Source organism: Erpetoichthys calabaricus, chromosome 11 (genome assembly GCF_900747795.2).
Source record: "Erpetoichthys calabaricus chromosome 11, fErpCal1.3, whole genome shotgun sequence".
NCBI lineage: Eukaryota > Metazoa > Chordata > Cladistia > Polypteriformes > Polypteridae > Erpetoichthys > Erpetoichthys calabaricus.
The window spans coordinates 77,842,447-77,866,549 of NC_041404.2; the positions used below are offsets into that span (position 1 = coordinate 77,842,447).

Here is a 24,103-nt window from a genome sequence, read left to right on the forward strand (position 1 = left end):
CTCCGTTTGTGTTGGTGATTACTGGGATTGCATTGCGAACTTCTTGCTTGTGGATTTGTTGAGCTAAAAGCTTATTAGCTTTCTCTCCATGTTCATAGTAATGATGTCTTGATTTAAAAATGAGTTGTTCAGTTTCTTTAGTTGTCAAGAGGTTGAGTTCTGAATGCAGAGCCTGCCTTTTCCTATGAAAAGCCTCACTTGGACACCTGGCATGTTCTTGATCTATTCCAGTAATTTCGCTGGTTAGCTTTGATACCTGCTTGGTTTCCAATTTATTTCTGTGGGAAAGATATGAGATAATCTGTCCTCTTAAGAAGGTCTTCAGGGTTCCCCAGAGTATTCCTGCAGAGACCTCTGAGGATGTATTTGTCTCTAGAAAGAAACTGATTTGTTTTGATATAAATTCTGTGAAGTTCTTGTTTGCTAATAAAAGTGGGTTAAGACGCCATCTGCGAGATGAGTATGTAGGGGATAATGATTTTATCTCCAAGATCAGAGGGACATGGTCGGAAATAACAATAGCGTCATACTTACAGGATTTAATCATAGGCAAGAAATGGTTATCTACAAAGAAATAATCAATTCTTGAGTAGCAATGATGCACTGGTGAGTAGAAGGAACATGTTCTTGAGTTTGGGTTTAGAAATCTCCAGGGGTCTGATAAGTTGTGGTCAGTTACATACTATATAATTGTCTTTGCAGTGTTAGATGTCATCGCCCCTGTGACAGGAGACCTATCTAGATCCGGATTTAAAACGCAATTAAAATCCCTAGCCATTATAATTTTATGAGTGCTCACATTGGGAATGGATGCAAATACATTTTGGATGAATTCCCTATCATCCACATTGGGTGCATAAACATTTATCAAAATCAAATAAATAAATTACCCATGATAGTCATGTACAGGCAGTCCCCAAGTTACGTACAAGATAGGGACTGTAGGTTTGTACTTAAGTTGAATTTATATGTAAGTCGGAACAGCTACATTATTTTAATAAATGCTATTGTTGACCAACTGTAACCAAGTGCTTTGCCAATGAATGATGGAATTTCACCTCTCTCTGACCTTTTTATTATTTCTACTTTATTTTCAATGGTGATGGTTTTTTCTCTTCTTTACTGTATCACCAGCACTTGCATCAGATTTGTGTTCAGAGACATTCTTGAAGGGTGAAGACAAAAGGTTAAGATGAGTTCTTCTGCACAGCACTGTACAGCTATCACAGCATGCAAGCATCCCTCGTCAGCACGTCTGGTGTACTGACAAGAGACAACTTCCTGCTATGTACGTAACAGTACAAGCAGGCTTGCTATTGAGAATGAATGGGAGTAGCGAGGGGCGGTTCATCACCCACCCACCACACAGTCACCTCGACTACAGTATGCAGCCTGCAGCGTGCGTCCGCTCACCGAGAACGAACACGGTGTGGCCAAAGGCATGTAGTCAATCGCCCACCACTGCCCCCATTCAACAGGCAGCCACCCGAAGCACACTACAATGCTACCACCTGCCGCCCCGTTCACCCTCAATGGCCTCCGTTCAGCCACAACTGGGTCACCACTTGCAGCATTACCAGCCGCCCACCGAAAACGATTCGGGGGTAGCCGTGTGTAGTGGGTGGGCAGTGAAATGCCCTACACCGTTCCATCCAGCCTGTGTCCAGTCAGGAGCAGTAGCTGTGATGGTGTAGCGGGCAGACAGCGAACTGCCCCATTAAGCCTCCATCCTGCACACGAGCGATAGCTGTGGCCCCAGTGACTATGGACCACGGGTCACCGCTCGCTTGCCGCCGGGAGCCGCCCAAGGGACACAGGGACACTACACTGCGTGAGCAGCGAAATTGCACCCCTCCAGCCACTACTTGCAGCGTCCTCCGGCCAAAGATGACAGAGCGGCAGTTAATGAGTCGCATTTGTCACAGCTGTGGCCTCATTCGTAAGTCGTAGGTTGAGTGTCCGTAACACGAGGACTGCCTGCATCTCCCTTCAGGATCAGATACAACATCTGATACTACAAATGAGACTGTTCTATGTATAAGAATTCCCACACCTCTAGTTTTTTTTTGTAAAGCTGGAATGGAACATTTGGCCAGTCCAGTCTTTTTGCAGCTGGAACTGATCCTTGCTTAATAAGTAGGTCTCCTGTAAAAATACTATTTTAGCGTTTAGACCTGTTAGCTGAGAGAATACTTTGTTTCCTTTTAATTCGTGATTCAGGCCTTTAACATTCCAGCTTACAAAGTTAACTGTCCCGTCTTCAAGACATTGATTCTGAATTTTTTATGTCATTTTCTAGTTTAAACCGAAAGTGAGACAGCTTTGACCTTAATTTCCAATTTTCCCAGGGGTTATTGCCATGCAGTCTATTGTTACGTTGGTAATTATAGTTATAAGGATTAAAAGAATAGATTAGAGATAGCTTTCTCTCTTTCTCTCCCCCCACGTGAGGCTGAACCCCACTTCACAAAGTCCCAGTCCTCTGACATACCTATAGAAAGAGCAATTCCAAAACAAAACAAGTCCCCCCAGCAGCAATGTATGAGAATTAAAATTGAGATATCTATTGCCAATACAGTCTAAATAATATAAGCATTAAAAAAACAAAAAAAAAACTAATTTCAGCAGTCTTGAAATATTAAGATAGTAAACCAAGGGAGTGGTGTTTAATAGTGGCCCTGGATAAGCATAGTATACCCTAATACAATAATAGTAACAACAGCAATAAACCAAGGGTATGATGTTTAACAGTATCCTTTAGAATAGTAAAAAAAAAAAAAAGGGGGTTACTAATTTAATTTCTTCCATACATACATACATACATAAAGGTGTATAATTGTAATTAAAACAGAAACAGATAGTGACCAAGAAGGGAAAAGGATGTATAATTACGGTGCCAGATAGTGACCAAGAAGGGAAAAGGATGTATAATTACGGTACCAATGTCATTGCAAGCAGATCAGACAGCCGGAGATATCCTCTTTACGATGCCATGACAGGGTGCGACTCACGGTCGTATTTCAGGAAAGTGTCGGGATCAGCTTTCTTAACTCTTTATTTGCTTCCTCCGTTGTGGTAAATATGTAATGTTGTTTCCTTGGGAGGCACTAGCTCTCCGGAAATGTGTTCTTTTGAAATTGCGGCGTTTTAAGTAACTGAACAATATAGAGATACTGTATGATATTAAAAGGCGATATCCCTCCCATAGTGACACGGCGGTGAATAGTCACATAAGAGAAAAGGATATACCTTAGCTTTCTTTACTGACAATTTTACCCAGCATTACAGACGGAGGAAGCCATAGCATGACAATACCCAGGTGGGAACTTGATGTATACAGTCTGGCATTTTCCATCGCTGCGCTGAAAGGATTTTCGGGACACTATCACCCATTTGTCCATCCACAGGTTTCAAAGTGTCTTGGCAGCAGTCCAAGCCTTATACTGGTTTCTCCACGTGCAGGCTCTCTCTCTGGTCTCCGAACAAGGACAGGAAAGGACTCAACCCCACCTCCAAAAATACAGGAATAGTACAATGCCTACTGCAGTTGTCTCATTCTCCAAACTGCTAGACTAGTGGTTTGTAAATGCAGCCTAGCCCCTGTGTGCCAAACTTGGTCTGCATGTGTGAATGAATCCATAAAACAATTTGCACAGAGACAGTGACATTAAACTTAATATTATAACAAACTTATTATAACAAATGTTTGTCTTGAATATCCACTTTCAGTTTGGCAGGATACAAGAGGCTGTACCTGATATCGGCTTTTTTTAAGCGCTGTTTAATATTATAAAAAGAGGCATGCTTAGCAGCTGTTGAGGGTGAGAAATCAGGGAAAATACTAATGAGGTTATTTTCAAATATAAACTCTTGTTTCTGTCCGAGAAGTGACATTACATTTAATTTAGATTGTAAGTTCTCGAAACACACAATAAAAGTCTTAGGTTTAGAGTTGTTCGATATTATTATTATGCGATAAGCGGCATCTATCTCGGTGTCTGATTTAAAGTCCTCTCCAATTATTTTGGAGAATAGTTCAGCTATGAATTTCACTGGGTTTGGACTTTTGCGATTTTCAGGTAGACAATTCTAATATTATTCCTTCTGCATCCATCTTCCAGAGCAGCAAGTCTGTCTTTGAGGTTTTTGCATTCAGAATTTGCAGCTGTTGCTTTTCCATCAGTGGTGGATGCTAAATTTTCGGCTGTTTCAATTCAAGTCGTGAATGTCTGCTTAACGTCTTCCAGCTGATCGGCAAGTGCTCTTAGTTTAGACGCATTTTCTTGAATGTGCTTCTCAATTTTTCCCAGCATACATTTAAAGGCTGCCTCAAAGCGATTATATATTCGTTTCTCCGCGTCTTTATTATCCTGCTGCAGCTTCTCGCTTGTCTTGAGCATACTGTTTATTTCTTTCTTTATATCTTTCTTTATTTCTTGCTTGAGCTCAGCGATCATCACCTTCAGTTCGGACAGATCATTTCTGTTTTTCGTGCGAGCTATTGTGACCTGCATCACGTGCATGTTCGCTCCCATTTTTGCTCTCAACTGGAGATGATGCAGTGGACCGTGGTCCCGAGGAGTCTGGGCTTTCGCCTGTCTGTTCCAGGTCAGTCTCTGAAAGGCCGTACCTTGAACTTGGACTTGACTGTCTAGGCTTGGATGTAGCTTTAGGTTTCTTTTCCGTTTCTTTCTGAGCCCCTTACTTGCCGGTCTTGTTTATATGTGCTTGCATATACTGTAATAGAACCCTCGGTTTGGGTAAATGCAGGATACCTCGGGATAATAAGAAATAATACAAAAAATAACACTGCTGCTGACAGAGCTCCGCTTCAGACGTCCATCTCCTGCAACGGACGAGACCGTACATCTATCCGTCCAGGGTTGCGCCAGTCCCAGGAAGGATACAGTGCGAGGCAGGAACAATCCTTGAACAAAACCAGTTCATCGCTACTGGTTTCCTCCGTGTCCACACGTTTAATAACAGTATACATTATTTAAATGACATTAAAAATGTATCTGTATAATGTGATTTATATATATTTTACTGCATTTCATCTGAAAAATGATATCAAGAGCTGCGTTTATATCTCTTGGGACGAAATTGTTTCTGAACCGTGTGGTTCGTTCAGGAAAGGCTCTGAAGCGTTTGCCAAATGGGCGAAGTTCAAATAGACTGTGTGCATGGCTGAGGCAGCGTGTGCTAGAAGCTGTACCCCGAGAATTCTCTCCACTCTTGATGCAATCTGCGGTAGAGCTTTCCGATCAGCTGCTGTAGAGCTGTGAGTCCACACTTGGATACAGTGGGTTAAAACACTCATAGTATTTGGAATAGTTTGGACATTCTGTGCACCATTATATAGTTACGGGTTGATTACAATCAGATGCCTTAAACTAGTAAATGATATGTAGTTAATTTCAGTGTATTTGATAAAGCCACGTCAGGGATGTGGATCTAAAAAAGAAAGGGAATCCTCACAGGAACAGTAGCACTGCTTTGATGCTGGGTGCCACTAGCTGGCAAAACTGAGCCGAAAACTTGCGTACACTATGGTTTGAGCTGGCTTGAGAATGTGTGTGGTAGTTTAGTTTTTATAAGTCGCAATGTGAGCGTGGAAACAGGTGTACACAACATTTTTGTGTGTACGCAACATTTTTGTGCGTGCGCATCGTTTATACATAATGCCCCTTGACATCGACACAAATTGATGAATATCCACAAGCCTGGTCTGCAATAGAAATAAAATCTTGCGGTACTTCTTTATATTCCTTGCTCTATGCCCCAGTTAATACAAACTACAGTAATCCCTCGCTATATCGCGCTTCGCCTTTCACGGCTTCACTCCATCGCGGATTTTATATGTAAGCATATTTAAATATATATCGCGGATTTTTTGCTGGTTCGCGGATTTTTGCGGACAATGGGTCTTTTAATTTCTGGTACATGCTTCCTCAGTTGGTTTGCCCAGTTGATTTCATACAAGGGATGCTATTGGCAGATGGCTGAGAAGCTACCCGGCTTACTTTTCTGTCTCTCTTGCGCTGACTTTCTCTGATCCTGACGTAGGGGGATTGAGCAGGGGGGCTGTTCGCACACCTAGACGATAAGGACGCTCGTCTAAAAATGCTGAAAGATTATCTTCACGTTGCTATCTTTTGTGCAGCTGCTTCCTGAAATGACATGCTGCACAGTGCTTCGCATACTTAAAAGCTCGAAGGGCACGTATTGATTTTTGCTTGAAAAACAAACTCTCTCTCTCTCTCTTTCTCTCTTTGTCTGCTCCTGACGGAGGGGGGTGTGAGCTGCCGCCTTCAACAGCTTTGTGCCGCGGTGCTTCGCATACTTAAAAGCAAACAGTCCTATTGATTTGTTTGCTTTCCTCTGTCTTTCTGACAGACTCTGCTCCTGACGCGCACTCCTTTGAAGAGGAAAATATGTTTGCATTCTTTTAATTGTGAGACGGAACTGTCATCTCTGTCTTGTCATGGAGCACAGTTTAAACTTTTGAAAAAGAGACAAATGTTTGTTTGCAGTGTTTGAATAACGTTCCTGTCTCTCTACAACCTCCTGTGTTTCTGCGCAAATCTATGACCCAAGCATGACAATATAAAAATAACCATATAAACATATGGTTTCTACTTCGCGAGTTTTCTTATTTCGCGGGTGGCTCTGCAACGCAACCCCCGCGATGGAGGAGGGATTACTGTACTGTCATTAAACTTAAAATTCAATTATCCTTCATTCTTTCCCTCAGAATATGGAACCAATATAGGATGCACTTTAAGACAGAAAAGCTTTTATTTGTTGCACCCCTACATAACAAGCACCTTTTTCCACCCTCTCAAACATATACACTATTCAATGTCTGGAAAATACCTGGGATTAAAACACTTAGAGACTTGTACATAGATAATTTCTTTGCACCCTACAAACAATTATGCTTCAAATACAACTTCTTATCAACACAATTCCACCCACTGCTTTCAAGCTAGAAACTTTGGTAAACAGAACCTGCCCAATTTTCCTCATCTTCCAAATTGTGTATTCCATTGGAATTATTGATCAGTCTTGAAGACTCGGATAGCATCTCTCCAATTTATAAAAATGTTTTAGTCTCAACTTTTCAAAGACCCCAGAGTACATTGGAGAAAGGATCTGTCACTTAATATTTCGGAAAAGGAGTGGAATGTAGCCATGCACAGAGTACATTTGAGCTCCATATGTGAAAAGCATTCAGTCAGTCAGTCATTGTCCAACCCGGTATATCTTACCACAGGGTCACGGGGGTCAGTCATTCAACTTAAAATCTTTTATCAAGCACATTTATCTTGTGTAAAACTGTCCAAAATGTTTCCATGGCAAAATTGAACCTGTGAACCCTTGCAATCTAGCTCCAGCCTCACACAGGGTCACATGTTCTGGACGTGCACCAAATTAAAAACATTTTGGACAAAAATATTTGCATCCCTTTCAGACAGCCTTGGTGTCACAATCACTCCTAACCCATTAACAGCTGTGTTTGGTCTACTCCCCACCCCACCACTCTTATGTCCGTGGGTAACCAATGTTCTATACTACTTGAAATTGGGGGGAAAAAAAATCAAATTCTCACTTAGAGAATCTTTTCAAAACTTTTTTTAAAATATGGCTGGATTTTATCAATAACATTTTAGAATAAGCTTCTATTTCTGAGAAAAGGATACCCTTCTTTTCTTGCTCCTTTTATAGTGAAGTTTCGGTTGCTGACTCCCCTCTCTTTCTCTTGCTTGGGGTTTGAATTTTGCTTTGATTTGTTTAATTTTGACTTGACTGTATGGAATGTTATTTGTTATAATCAATTAAAAAAAAAAAGATTAGTAGTTGGATATAACAGACCAAAGTGACAGTGGCTAATGGAACATATTTTGCCATAATTATAATTGACTTGCTTTTCAAAATTCAGAACACTTTATTCTTTTCCCTTAACCACCCTTCAAGCATGGAAAGTGAGCCAACAGATGATCAGCTAATGGGGGCTCAGTTCAGTTCCTAGAGGATCGCCATTTTTGTCTCAGCCAATTTCTTAATTATAAACTAGATATTGCTGTTGATGGGACAAATCATTTTCATTCTGTGACTTAAGTGTATCATTCTGCCACACCAGACATTGTTAGAGCACTTCATTTTTCTTATTCTCCAACCCCCATCCGAATCAAATCAATTTTTCAAATTATGGTTTGGCTTCTGGTTAGGTGTTCTGAATCTTAAAAAGCAAGTCGATTCCAATTATGATAAACTACTAGTAAGTGGTTTTATTAGCATCAGTAATTGTTTAAGAATTAAGTTTCTAAATGAAAACCTGCAGTCCATCCATCCATCCATTTTCCAACCCGCTGAATCCGAACACAGGGTCACGGGGGTCTGCTGGAGCCAATCCCAGCCAACACAGGGCACAAGGCAGGAAACAATCCTGGGCAGAGTGCCAACCCACCGCAGAACCTGCAGTCCACCAGGATCAAGTCTGTTACCCTGATATAGAAAAAGGAACAGTCTGATACTGTCCTTGAACAGAGCATTATAGTGTGGGTCATCATTGCCTAGGATTGCCATTTGATCCTGCTGCTTGTTGGGAGGAATTTGACCATACAAACAATGTGCTGATGTGATCCTGTCACCCAGCTCTTCATGGCGGGCCTGTCTGGTTGTGTTTTGCCAATGGCCAAAACTCACTTATGCACTACTGCCATCTACAGGGCTTAGGAAGCCATGTCCGTGGATATAGATTTTTTTTTTCCTGTAGACCATTTTGTTATCAACACTGCACCCTCAACATATCATTTCTTTTTCTAGAAGATAATATGCACATTTTTTGCTGTTTTGACAGAGGTTGCCACTTGGCATTTTTATGACTTTGTGTCACAGTACCTAGTAGTTCATAACTTCAGGGATGGGGATTTTACCTGACTGATATATTTTTGTTCTGGCCCAATAAATCATTCTTTTAATCCTGTTTTGGATAATGTTTTTGGTTCTTTTCCATTCATGAAAATTGGGTCATTACTTCTAAGTGCCACTTTTATTTGTTCACAATGGGCTGCCAGCAAATTGCACATACATTTTCAGCTGTCAAAGGTATTAAGACAGTGTTTTTATCCTATTTATATCTTGTCCTTACGGTTATTTGCAGAGAGAAACAGTCCTATTTTTTTTTTTGTTTCAAGTGTAGGCAGATGTGTTTTAAGTTATTATTGATTGCTTAAACACCACTATAGCAAATAATTAAATGTAAACTCAATTTTTTTTGTGACTACATTTTTATTGCAGTTTAAAAAGAAAAATGCAGGATCGATGTAAATCAGCAAAAAGGCACACTGTCAAAAAAAGAAAAATAAAGAAACCATGGAATAAGAGAAGAATCTCCCCCACAAACGCTTACATAGTAGTACCCACCCCACCCTTGTGAACAGCTCTGAATAGGTGGAAAAAGAACTTTTAAACTAACAATTGGCCAGACACAAACAGTAGAGTAGCATGACCCAAACAGTGAGCCCTGGAAATGAGAAGAATAAGAGAAACAGTGCAGACAAGGGTCTCAGGGCTCTTGTGTCCAGATTGACTGCGCTTTGAATAAAACTTAACAACATCTGGGTTGGATGACTCATTGATTCATAAACCGCAATAAACACTTTGTGGGCAGTGAAGTAACTTTTTAAAGTAAATATTTATAGGTGGCGCTATGGTTATAAATGGTCCATCTGTCATGTCTTTTGTATTTCATGCTTAGAGAAAAGATGTTGAGTATACAAAGTCAAATGAACTTTATTGTCATCTCAGCCATATACAAGTATACAGATAGACGAAATTGCGAAGCTCAGGGTCCACAGTGTAACAACATGACGTGCAAATAATAAAAATAGAGTTAAAATTTAAATTTAAAATTAAAACACAAACAAGACAAGACATTGTGCAAAGACAAGACAAAGAAGTAGCAGCAATATTGATGTGTAAGATATGTAATATAATAAATAAATAATAAGTAATAGATATAGATAATACAGAAATTATCAGTGTATGATAAGTTCTTTAAGACGTGTAAACAACGACAGGTCAGAATGTTTCACAGCAGAAGGATAACAAGAGTCTCAAAATACTTAAAGGTCAGTATGAGATTTTCAGTTCTTTTCTACCCGCACACTCGTCTTTGCAGGGAAGTGGCTCGTATGTATAAAAGTTCTGTTTTTAGAGGTGGTTGAGGCCGTGTGGAAGGTCCCAGGGGGCAGCCTGGTGTTAAGCAGTCTAACAGCTTGGGGGTAGAAACTCTCCTGCAGCCTGGCAGATCTGGCTTTGATGCTGCAGTATCTTCTCTTGGATGGCAGAAGTGTGAAAAGTCCATGTGAGGGGTGTAAGGGGTCTTGCACAATGCTGCAGGCCTTGTGGACACTGCGTTTGTAAAATATGTCCTGTAGTGAAGGGAGAGGCACTCCAATAATGTCCTCTGCTGTCTTCACTATCCTTTGCAGGCGCTTGCGGTCGGATATGTTGCAGTTGCCATACCAGACCGTGATGCAGCTGGTCAAAACTCTCTCAATGGTGTCTCTGTAGAACATGGTAAGGATGGAAGGGGGAAGACGTGCTCGCTTCAGTCGCCTCAGGAAGTGTAGTCTCTGCTGGGCTTTTTTGTTTAGTGATGAGGTGTTATGCGTCCACGTAAGTTCCTCAGTTATGTGCACACCGAGGAACTTGGTACTCCTAGCAGTCTGCACATCTAAACCGTTGATGCTGAGTGGGATGTGGGCAGGACGTGATTTTCTGAAGTCCACGATTATCTCTTTTGTGTTGTCGACATTGAGAGATAGATTGTTGTCTTCACACAATGCAGACAGCCGTTCCACCTCATCTCTGTATGCTGTTTCATCATCCCTGCTTATCAGTCCCAGCATCGTTGTATCTTCCGCAAACTTGATGATGTGGTTGGTGTTGTGCGTGGCTATGCAGTCGTGAGTCAGCAGGGTGAACAGCAGTGGACTAAGCATACAGCCCTGCGGTGCTCCAGTGCTCAGTGTGATGATGCTGGAAGTGTTGCAGCCCATCCGAACTGACTGGGGCCTCTCTGTCAAGAAGTCCAGGATCCAATTGCAGAGGGTGGTGTTCAGGCCCAACCTGCTCAGTTTAACGTCTATGAATAGCATCCTGACGTGTCTTTTTTTATCCAGATGTGTCAGGGAGAGGTGAAGGGCAGAGCATATGGCATCCTCAGTTGACCTGTTTGAGCGGTATGCAAACTGAAGAGGGTCAAGGGAGGCAGGGAGATTAGTCTTTATGTGTGACATGACTAACCTTTCGAAGCACTTCATTATGATTGGCATGAGTGCAACTGATCGGTAGTCATTCAGGCATGTCACTGATGACTTCTTCGGCACTGGAATGATCATGGTCGACTTGAAGCATGCTTGGACTGACTGGCTCAGAGATGTGTTGAAGATGTCTGTGAGGACACCAGCCAGTTGACTGGCACCTTCTTTGAGCACACGACCAGGTCAGGTCAGGTCCTGCAGCCTTGTGTGGATTGACTCTGGATAGAGTCCTCTTCACGTCGGTTATGGAGAGACAGAGTACCTGGTCAGTGGAGGGAGGTATTGCTTTTCTCGTATGCTCTTTGTTGTGCTCCTCAAACCGTGCAAAGGAGTTGTTTAGCTCATCTGGAAAGGAGGCATCACCATTGCTGCTGTGTAGGTTGGGCTTGTAGTTTGTAATTGTCTGAACACCCTGCCACATACGACATGTGTCTCTGGTGCTGCTGAATTGTTTGTTGATCCTCTGCACGTATGCCCACTTAGCTCTCCTTATAGCGCAAGATAGGTTGGCTCTGGTCATCCTGAGGACGGCCTTGTCTCCCGATCTGAAGGCTGCATTTCTGATCTTGAGCAGCTTGTGCACTTCTGTTGTCATCCAGGGTTTTGGTTGGCTCTTGTGGTAACATCCTTGGTAACAGTAACATCCTCTATGCATTTGGAGATGTAGCCAGTCACAGAGTCTGTGTACTCCTCCAGATTGATGGAGTCACCATTCATAGCAGCCTCTCTGAAAATGTCCCAGTCTGTCAATTTGAAGCAGTTTTGGACAGCTGAAACAGCACCATCCTGCCACACTCTGAAGCTCTCGTGGGCTGGTTTAGTGCGCTTCATCAGGGTCTTGTATGCAGGGACCATAAAAATGCTGATATGATCTGAACAGCTGAGGTGGGGGTGGGGTAGGGCCTTGTAGGCATCAGGAGCGCTCATGTAAACATTGTCCAGACAGCTTCCCCCTCTAGTAGCAAAGTTCACATTCTGGAAGAATTTTGGGAGAAATGACTTCAAGTTGGCATGATTGAAGCGCCTGGTTAGCATTTGCGCTAGGCGGGAGGTAGACTGCAACCACCAGCACGCAACTGTATTCCCTCGGCAGGTAGAAAGGCCGACACCTTACTGATAAAACCTCTTATCAGCGGGGAGCAGTGTCGCTCAACTGAGGCAGCGTTCGTACACCACTGTCTGTTCACATAAACACACAGTTTCTGTCCGCTCAGAAGATGGTCAGTCCGTCTAGCTGGATGGCCGAGTCTGCAATGTTTTCCTGGAGCCATGTCTCAGTGAAAATAAAGATGCAACAGTCTCTCATTTCCCACTGCTTGGCCTGCTGCAGCTTTACATAATCCAGCTTGTTGTCCAGCGATCGGATGTTCGCAAGCAGAATAGACGGTATTGCAGGTCTGGTTGGGTTAGTTTTTAGCCTTGTGCTAACACCTTCGCATTTATCTCGTTTCTGCTTCCGATCGCTGCGCTTGCGTTTTCGCCAGCTCAGCTTCGAAAAGAGCATGGCATTGATCAAGCAAACTGTACATATATACTAAACATATTTGTCATTGGAGAAGAATTGAATGTTTTTAATAAATTACTCCCTCAAAATATTCAGAAATTATAAAATGATGAGCGACAGCAAAAACGCTAACTTGTTGTATAGCAAAGTCATATTTGTTTCCAACTAATGCTTGAATTCATATTGAGTATTGTACTGTTCAATATCAAAAGTATTGTATCTGGATTTACTCTAGATTATTCCTTTTTAATTTAGTCTAATGTGAAATGTTCGAGTCAGACTTGCATCATCATCAACATCATACACTTGCATTAATAATGTTGAAAAAATGCTTTTAAAATTCATTCATTCTTAATACTTTGTTTTTTCCTCAAAGGAAAACATGGTAAAATCTAACATTGACAAGAAATTCTCTGCTCATTATGATGCTGTAGAAGCAGAACTGAAGTCTAGCACTGTAGGTAAGTTTAACTTATGGTAGTTTTACTTTATGGAGTACCTTTTCTGTACAGGTGTGTGTTTTTGATATAATAAATTATTCCATCTGTTTACTTTAACAGTACTATTGTGCATATATGCTAAAATAGGTATTAATTTGCAGTTTGGTTAAAATGTCCTCTGTACAGGTCTCGTAACTTTAAATGATATGAAAGCAAAACAGGAAGCATTAGTAAAGGAGAGGGAGAAACAACTTGCAAAGAAAGAACAGTCCAAGGAATTACAATTGTGAGTACCACCCAATGTTCTATGTGTAATAAAAAAAGAAGAGAGGAAATAATTCTGTGTTATCTTTATAATAAGCATTTACTATAGAATTAAATACATTATTATATGTTTACCTGATGTTGGCACAAAAAGCTATTGGATAAAGCAACATATAGATAAGTTATTACAGTCTACACCCTTTAAAGAAAGGGAATACACAAACATTTGAAGCATCCAATTGTATAGTTTAGACAATCTTTTGAAAATAAAAAACATTTAATATTAAACATGGAGCTTTCACTGGCATTGCGTTGATGCACTATTGAAATTCTTTGAGTATACTATGAAATAACTGTTGAGTTTTTTTTAGTTGCTAAGTCTGTTTACAACTGATTGGTATTGTACAAAATATATTTAGAAAAATTTGTAATAATGCCCAAATTTGAATACTTAAGAAATATTGTTGTGTCAAAACGTTTTTTCTGAATTTTTTCTTTTTAATTTCTTAGAAAGCTAGAGAAACAGAAGGAGAAGAAGCGGAAAGAAGAGCAAAAGAGAAAAATTGCCAGCTTGTCTTTTAACCCAGATGGTGAAGAGGAGGAAGGAGAAGAGGAGGATGATAGAGATGATGGTGAACATGTGTTTACATTCCTTCAGTCTTCTCGGTTTATTTAAAAATTTCCCTTGACTGTTTTTTTTTTTTTCCTCCTTTTTTGTGGCATAAAGCTTTAATCAGTGCCATTTACTTGGAACTTATTTTTTAAAAAAATGTCTGGGTTAATATGTGTTTTACTGTTACCATTGTTTGTAAAAACATTTTAATATTTTAATTTCAGACGTCCCTATTAAGAAGAAGAAACTTGGAAAGAATCCAGATGTGGATACTAGCTTCCTACCTGACAGAGATAGGGAGGTAAAAGCTGAAATTACAATAATTGCTGAGCTTGCTGTCTGTCTTTGGGGAAAAATTGCCATTTTGAATATACAGTTCCATTTGTTACTTGGTTTTAAGGGCATTACAGTGGAACCTCGGTTCACGAACGTCTCGGAGCACGTACAAATCGGGTTACGACCAAAAAGTTTGCCAAACTTTTGCATCTGTTCACGACCACACACTCAGTATACGAACAAGCCAGTTTCCCTTTCGGTTTGTGCACACTGATGATTTCCACACATGTTCAGTCTCTCACTGTACTGTACATTGTTCTCGGTGCATCACGCAGAGGGACTTTCCATCAAAACTGTAACCTCCTCTCAACCCATCTTCCTCCTGTGGTATAGCGGGTCCACAGCGCCCGTCAAAAAGGCCAGTTTTAATAAATAACTAAATAAATAAAGCTGGTGCAGGAGAGAGAGAGAGAGAGAGAGAGACAGCGCAGGCTTACGTGCTGCTGAGAGGGAGAGAGAGAGCTAGCGCAGGCTGGCGTGCTGCTGAGCAGGGAGCCTGGGTGTTTGTCTCAGTGTTATTCAGTGTTTTTACATTAGTTTACTATTACACTGTGCAATCGATGGTATAATTAACTATTTTTGTGCTTAAAAATCTTTAAAGAAAATATATTTACATGCAGCTCATACGGTCCGGAACGGATTAATTGTATTTACATACAATCCTATGGGGGAAATTACTTCGGGTTACGACATGTGTTTTGGAACGAATTATGGTTGTGAACCGAGGTTCTACTGTATGTTGAAAAAAGAAGTATAACAATCAGAATTCTTAAAACACAGACCATTATTATATGAAAGTCTACATTTTCTGCTGCAGATGTGTACACAGAGAGTCTTGTGACCTTTACGTAATGCTATGTTCTTATTTGCTTGTTTTATTTTAATGTTTAATTTTTTTTATTTTAATTTTCAACAATTATTTTTATTTCTGTCATTTTACCAGTATGTAAAATAAAAGCACACACACACATAAGACCCAATATGATGTGGTAATTAAGGTTAGTAATGTTTGATCAAGAAATAATGAGTCCACATTATACTGATTTTATGTAGAATCAGTCTTTTTGTAAATATATGCATTTGTCTAAAGAGGACCACACAGAGGAGATCCCTGAAACTTTGTCTAAGCTTCAGATATTCACCTTACAAGAAAAAGTTTCTTCCACAAGTATAAGTGTGTACACTCTTAATGCAAATATGAATTAAAAGTAAATTAATACTTAATGATTATTTCTGATCATCTAATATTAATTGTGTTGATTTTAGTTTTTACATTTTTTATTGAATTTATTAAAAGCAAGTAACATTCCATACAAGCAAGTCAAACACAGCAAAACTAAATTCAATTCAAGATAAGTCTACATGCTAATAGTGAAGTAAAGGCAATTGCAGTTTATTTGTCCTTCTCCACCTTAAGCCCATTTTGGGAGTACACCAGACAGCTGTTAATGGATTAGGAGTGATTGTGACACCAAGGCTGGCTGTTTGAAAGGCATTTAAAGATTTTGGTCCAGAATGATGTTAAATTTGGAGCACACCCAAAACATGTGGTCCAATAAGGCTGGAGCTCTATTGCAATTTTCATAGGTTACAATCTTGGGCACAAAGAAAGGAATATATAGTAGTAATGCAGGATTTTATTTCTGTTGAAGACCAGACCTGTGTGGTGTGTGTTCATCTACTGCATTTGTGTCAATGTTCAGGTTTTTATAGCTTGTATATTTGCTGCACAGTAATAAAATTGAAAGTTAGGTAGAGGCATGCTACCTTTTGCCTTAAGTCTTTGTAGGGTTGCCCTTTGGATGTTTTGAATGCAAAATAAATGAGGTTATAATTGAATTTAATTTCTTAAAAATGATTTGTTAATGTATATAGGTATGCTTTGAAATAGACAAAGAAGCTTAGGAAGGATATTCCTCTTGAGAGAGTATTAATTGTCCCTGCTAAAGTGAGATGGAGGGTAGACCATCTATGCAAGTCTTGCTTAAGTTATGGCTTTTCTCTACATATGAACAGCAAAATTTTGTTGGAAAGGAGCTTTGTTTATTTGTGATGTTTACCTCTATGTATTTAAACTGATTTGTGATGATAAAAGGAACGGTGTCCAATCTAATATTGTATGCTAGTGAGTTCATTAGAAAGAGCACACTTTTATTCAAATTAATTCTGGTCCAGATATCTTTTGAAATTCTGCTAGTGCTGTTGAGATGGTAGGCACAGTATTTTGTGGATCTGATATATATAGTACCATATCATCTGCATATAGTGATATTTTCTGTCCTTCTCTGATAATCCCCTTTATCTCAAAAGCATTTTGAAAGTGAACTGCCAATGGCGATTGCAAATAGCAGTGGTGACAGGGTGCATCCTTGTCTAGTACCACATTCTAGTTTGAAGTAGTCTGAAACAATGTTGTTAATTGAAAAATAGTTATCTATAAAGAAATAATCAATTCTTCAGTAACAGTGATGTACTGGTGCAAAGAAGGAATATACTGGATTTAGAATTCTCCAAGTGTCTGGTAATTTGTGAGCAATGACAAACTTATTGTTTTTGCAGTGTTAGATGTTATCGCCCCTGTGGCAGTAGACCTGTACAGGTCTGGATGTAAAACACAATTAAAGTCTCCGGCCTTATAATTTTATGAGCATTCACATTAGAAATGGATGGGAATAAGTTTTGGATGAAGTCTCTATCCACCACATTGGGTTTGTAGATATTTATCAAAATCACTTTACAGTTAAATAAATTACCCATGATGGTCACATATCGCCTTTCAGAATCAGATACTACATCTGATACTACAAATGAAATTGTTCTATGTATAAAAATTCAGAAATTAAAAGACCCATTGTCCGCAGAAATCCGCGAACCAGCAAAAAATCCGCGATATATATTTAAATATGCTTACATATAAAATCCGCGATGGAGTGAAGCCGCGAAAGGCGAAGCACGATATAGCGAGGGATTACTGTAGATCACAATTCCAAGTAATTCATTACGTAATTAGAAAACCTTTAACATGATTGGTTACATCCAGTTGCTGCCAGGACATGACAAACATTGATACCTTAAATAACCACAATTAACCCAGTCCACTAGGTTGATTGATAGTCCTGTCAGTTTTAGGAGTATGTGACTTTTTCAATGCAACCCTGAGATTTTGCTCCTCTTTCTTTGTTCCCATGGTTTGTTAAACAATGGGCTCTTTTTTTTAAAAAAAAATGTGTAATCCAGCTGGGTACATCAACAGGAAAATTTAGCCTAAGCCAGGGGTGGCAAACTCCAGTCCTGTGGCTGCAGGTTTTCATTCTAACCATCTTCTTCATTAGTTTTTGCTGCTAATTAACTTCTTTTGCCTTAATTTTAATTAACTTGATTCAGGCCCCTTAGTTGTTTCTTTTTCTTTAATTAGCTGCCAAACACTAATGAAACACAAAACAAGGTGCCACATGACCAGCTCACCCGTGCCCATCACACAATATCTGAAAATAAAGAAAGGTGAAGGTCTCAATAAGGTTTTTCAATGTTCTTAGAAAAAACAGAAAATGCAATAGTTAAGGAAATGTCTGCTGTGTCAGAATGAGAGCAGCAACACGCCATAAAATTAAATAATGAGTTTAATTAACAGCAAGAATTGGCTTCTCATTAAGAAACTGGTTGGAGTGAAATTAGTTGGAGTTTGAAGCCCCAATTTAGCTGGTCAACTGTTGACTTGTTTCACATTTGATTTCTGTAATATTTTTATTTTATTAATTTTCATTGTAATCATTCCATACAAACAGATCAATTTATAACCCAACAAATTTGAAAACAAATCAAACCCCACCCCTGAGAAGGAGAGCTTAGCTAAAAGAAAATTTCTTTAAGCTTTTTAATAAGGCAACATTAGACAAAAGAAGGGGAGAAGTAAATATCTATATAAATAAGAGATGGAGAAGGGAGTTAAATGCAATAATAGTTATTTCTCTTATTCTGAAATAATATTGATTAAATCCTGCCATGTTTTGAAAAAATTTTGTACAGATCCTCTAACTGAAAATTTGATTTTTTCCAACTTCAAATAATATAAAACATCGGTTTCCCACTGACTTATAAGAGGAGAATTAGGATTCTTCCAATTTAACAAAATAAGTCTGCGTGCCAAGAGTGTAGTGAATGCAATCACCGTTTGCTTGTCCTTCTCCAATTCCAGTCCATCTGGAAGGATACCAAACACAGCTGTTAGTGGGTTAGGAGAGATTGTGATACTAAGGCTGTCTGAGAGGCACTTAAAAATTTTTGTCCAAAATGATGTTAGTTTGGTGCAGGCCCAGAACATGTGACCCAGTGAGGCAGGAGCTTGGTTGCAGTGCTCGCAGGTTGGATCCTGGCCTGGAAACATTTTGGACAGTTTTAAGCGAGACAGATGAGCTCGATATATAATTTTTAGTTGAATAATTCTATGCTTTGCGCATATAGAACTCGAGTGAATTCTCTGCTTTGCTACCTTCCACTCCTTTTCTGATATATTGATTAAGAGATCTTCTTCCCAATGTCCTCTTGGATCTTTGAAAGGTAGGGACTCTAATAAGATTTTATATATTGCGGAAATAGTGTTTGTTTCCTCGGAATTGAGCAGTATTTTTTCCAGCATTGTGGAGGGTGCAAGGTGGGGGAAATCGGGCAATTTCTGTTTAACAAAATTTCTAATTTGAAGATAGTAAAAGAAATGTGTAGCTGGGAGGTTAAATTTTGAACGTAATTGTTCAAAAGATGTAAATATGTTGTCTATATAAAGATCTCTGAGCATTTTAATCCCAAAACTTTTCCAGGTATTAAAAACTGGATATACTTGCGAAGGTTGAAAGAGGTGGTTCCCTTGCAGAGGTGCCACTGATAAAAGATTTTCCATCTTAAAATGCTTCCTAATTTGGTTCCATATTCTGAGTGAGTAAAGCACAATTGGGTTATTAGTATATTTGCGATAACTTTCATTTATTGGAGAGCAGAGCAGGGAATATAAAGAAGTACTACAGGATTTTACTTCTATTGCAGACCAAGCCTGTGTATGTGCATTTATTTGTGTCCAGGTTTTTATGGCTTGTATGTTTGCTGCCCAGTAATAAAACTGAAAATTAGGTAAAGCCATGCCACCTTCTGCCTGAGGTCTTTGTAGGGTCGCTCTTCGGATACGTGGGTGTTTTGAGTTCCAAATGAATGAGGTTATTATTGAATCTAACTGTTTAAAAAACGATTTATTGATATATATTGAAATGTTTTGAAATAAAAAGAGAAGTTTAGGAAGGATATTCATCTTAACAGTGTTAATTCTTCCGGCTAGAGTGAGATGAAGGGTTGACCATCTATGCAAGTCTTGCTTAGTTTTTTCCATACAGACGCCAAAATTTTGTTGATAAAGAGCTTTATGTTTACTTGTGATATTTACCCCTAGGTATTTAACTCTTTTAGGGCTAATTTTTTTTTTGTTTCTTTTCTCCCAGGGCTGAATATTTTTCCAAAAACTAACATTTTTTAAAAAAGAACACAAAGCAATTGTTTAACATATCAAATCAACAAAAAATATTTACTTTTGACAAATGTTACTGTCTTGCATGTTGTATAAGCCTGAATTCTCTATGATTTCACATACATATCACATAATTTTACACAGCAAAGTCTGATCTCGCTCAAAGCAGCCAATTTCAGTCATTGCCACATTGCACTCCTTACAATATGTGTTGTTTTGATGCCTATTTTTCAATTGTCTGTTGCTGCATTTTCTAACATATATTGTTAGTGTGTACTGTAGAGAGACAAGTCACCCATTTGCCATCGTGCCATACCACTGCCACCAAGTTTTCTGCCTGCATGAAAACCGTATTGTCACCTCTTTTCATCTTCTGAAACTTTATGAACTTTATGTATGGCATTATAGCCTGGCTCACCCCATGGGATTTGCTTCTGTTTATTACAGAAGTGAATAAAACTTTGCAGCAGCACGTACCTAAGCCACCAGGGGACAAAACACGTTTGGACCAATGCTCCCTGAAGTTATATCACCAGTTCTGTCCCATCTCTATTTGTAATGCCACAGTGCGCTTCATCTCGTCTTTCGTTGTGGGTTTCCACTTTGAAAAACGAGAATGCGATGAAAACGCAGCCCGCGATTCAAAAAAAATCTCTGCCTACCTGTTTGTCTCGTCTGACAGTAGCTGAAAAGCAGCATCAGGAGACAGCAGCCTGAAGTACAGCAGCTGGTGATCTGTCGTGTCCAAAAGCAAGCCATGCCGTCTTGTAAACTCCGGTAGCCAGATCGGCTCTCAACGGTTCAATGTATGTGTATTTATCCCATGCGAACCTTGCCGTAGATGCATCGGCTGCGCGAAGGCACTCAACTGGCAGCAGATCCGCTCGCGCGGCATCGGCTGGTGTCTGATCAGCTGATGCCTGCTTCTAACTCTCTTGCTCGATCTCCTGATCACTGCCAATAAAGTCCGATTCTGAAAAATCAAGAGTCCGACTTCGCGGTAATGCGCAAAACAACGTCTGCCAAGTGTTTTCTTTTCTGCACTTGCTTCGCTGCCTTTTCACATGTCGGTGCCATCTTGCCTTTGTTTACATTTCGCAACTCACGCACACGCAATGTTTATTTGCCGAGTCAACGAGTCTAGCATTCCTCCAAGCACAGAGGGAATGCCTGTGACATGACAGTGAGATTTGTCGCCATTAACAGCTGATTGTCGCCCTTTATCCCTGGATGTCGACTTTTGTCGACATTTGCCTTCATCCCCTCCTGTCGACAAAAGTCGACATCCGCCCTAAAAGAGTTAAACTGATCTGCTATGGTAAAAGGTAGGGTGTCTAATTTAATATTATATGCTTGTGAGTTCACTGGAAAGAGTATACTTTTATTCAGATTAATTCTAAGACCAGATATCTTTTGAAATTCTGTTAGTGCTGTTAAAACAGCAGGGACAGTGTTTTCTGGGTCCGATATATATAAGACCATATCATCTGCATATAGAGAAATTTTCTGTTCCAGTCCTTCTCTGACAATCCCCTTTATCTGATAAGAATTTCGACAGTGAACCGCCAGTGGTTCAATAGTGATTGCAAACAACAGTGGCGACACGGGACATCCTTGTCTGGTACCACGTTCTAGTTTAAAGTAGTCTGAGCAAATTTTATTAATACAAACTGAAGCTTCTGGACTGGTATACAGTAGTTTGATCCAAGCACAAATATTCGGGCCAAACCCAAATTTCTCCAAAGCAGTGAAAAGGTAATTCCATTCGATCATGTCAAATGCCTTTTCTGCGTCTAATGATAGTAATATCTCTGGGGTGTTTGATTATGCTGGTGAATATATAACATTAAACAAGCGTCGGAGATTTGAAGATAGATGTCGGCCTTTAATAAATCCAGTTTGATCTTGTGATATTACCGAGGGCAGCACTTTCTCCATCCTTCTAGCTAGGATTTTTGAGAGTATCTTAACATCATTATTCAGGAGTGAAATTGGTCTATATGATGCACATTGTAACAAGTCCTTATTTTGTTTAGGAAAGACGGTGATTAATGCTTGTCGAAATGTTTGAGGTAGTATTTGGTGGTCTTTAGCTTCTGTAAATGTTACCAATAAGAGTGGAGCTAGCTGAGTGGAGAATTTCTTATAAAACTCTACGGGGTAACCATCAGGGCCTGATGATTTCCCGCTTTGTAGTGACTTTATAGCGTCTAGTAATTCTGTTAGCGTTAGAGGTTTATCCAGTTCCTCAGCACTTAAAGCATCTATTTGTGGTATTTGTGAATTATCCAGAAATGCATTAGATTGCGTGTTGTCTTCTTTGGGCTCAGTGGAATATAAAGACTTATAGTAATCTCTAAATGTGTGCATTATTTTATTATGGTCGATGATTTCTTCTCCATTCTTGTTGGTGATTACTGGTATTGCATTGTGAACTTCTTGTTTATGAATTTGTTGAGCTAAAAGCTTATTAGCTTTTTCTCCGTGTTCATAGTAATGCTGTCTAGACTTATAAATAAGTTGTTCAGTTTCTTTAGTTGTTAAGATGTTAAGTTCTGTATGCAGGGCCTGCCTTTTCCTGTGAAGAGCTTCACTTGGACGCCTGGCTTGTTCTTCATCTATTCTAGTAATTTCATTTCTTAGCTCTGACACTTTCTTGGTTTCTAATTTATTTCTATGGGAAAGATATGAAATAATCTGGCCTCTTAAGAAGGCCTTTAGAGTTTCCCAGAGTGTTCCTGCAGAAACCTCTGTGGACGTGTTTGTCTCTAGGAAGAAGCTGATTTGTTTGGATATAAATTCTGTACAGTTCTCGTCTGCCAATAAAAGAGGGCTAAGACACCATCTGCGAGGTGAGTATGAGGGGCTTATTGATTTTAGCTCCAAGACTAGAGGGGCATGGTCAGAGATAACAATTGTGTCATATTTGCATGATTTAATTGTAGGCAGGAAATTATTATCTATAAAAAAATAATCAATTCTTGAGTAGCTATAATGCACTGGTGAGTAGAACGAATATGTTCTTGAGTTTGGGTTAAGAAACCTCCAGGGGTCTGATAAGTTGTGATCATTTAAAAACTGTGTAATTATCTTTGCAGTATTAGATGTCGTCCCCCCTGTCACAGGAGTCCTATCTAAGAGTGGATTTAAAACACAATTAAAGTCCCCAGCCATTATAATTTTATGAGTGTTCACATTGGGAATGGATGCCAATAGATTTTGCATGAATTCCTTATCATCAACATTGGGTGCATAAACATTTATCAAAATCACTTTACTGTTATATAACTTGCCCATGACCATCACATATCTCCCTTCAGGGTCCGACACTACCTCTGATGCTACAAATGGAACTGTTCTATGTATGAGTATTCCCACCCCTCTAGTTTTCTTTATAAAGCTAGAATGGAACATTTGGCCAGTCCAGCCTTTTTGTAATCTGAACTGATCCTTGGTTAGTAAGTGGGTCTCCTGTAGAAAAACTATTTTAGCGTTTAAGCCTGTTAGGTGAGAGCATACTTTCTTTCTCTTTAATTCGTGATTCAGGCCTTTAACATTCCAGCTCACAAAGTTAACTGTCCCATCATGGAGACATTGATTCTGAGTTTTTAATGTCATTTATAGTTTTAATTGGTAATATGGCAGTTTTAATCTTAGTTTCAAGATTCCCCATGAGTTGTTGCATTTTAGCCTGTTGTTGCATTGATATTTATAATTATAAGGATTACAAGAATAGATTAGATATAACCTGCTGTCCTTCTCTCCCCCCTTTATCCCCCCACCCCCCCATTTTGCCTCCCCACATGAGGCTAGATCCCACTTCGCGATGTTCCAGTCCTCTGACATACGAAGAGACAGAGCACGTCCAAAACAAAACAAACCCCACCCTGCAGCGGCGTTACAGAATTAAAACAGAGATATCTTTTACAGTTAAATCCTTAATACTATCTGCCGAAAATGTTCTCATTAACAATATTTAAGCTTGAAATAATCTTCAGCGCTTTTAAGTTAAGATATTAAGATTTAAAAAAAAAAAAAAAAAAAACACAACCCTGGGAATGATTTTAAAAACTAGTCTAGGATAAACCTGGTAATTCCTACTGT

The 24,103-nt window shown here is 39.4% G+C and overlaps 1 protein-coding gene across 1 annotated transcript in view; it reads left to right on the forward strand.

Moving 5' to 3' along the window:
* fam50a (family with sequence similarity 50 member A) overlaps positions 1-24,103 on the forward strand; it is an 82,427-nt gene that overhangs the window by 19,176 nt on the left and 39,148 nt on the right. Inside the window, exons 2-5 of the mRNA XM_028813389.2 lie at positions 13,214-13,298; positions 13,464-13,563; positions 14,052-14,173; positions 14,379-14,455. Coding sequence (XP_028669222.1) covers positions 13,214-13,298; positions 13,464-13,563; positions 14,052-14,173; positions 14,379-14,455 — 384 coding nt within the window. The remainder of the gene's footprint in view (positions 1-13,213; positions 13,299-13,463; positions 13,564-14,051; positions 14,174-14,378; positions 14,456-24,103) is intronic.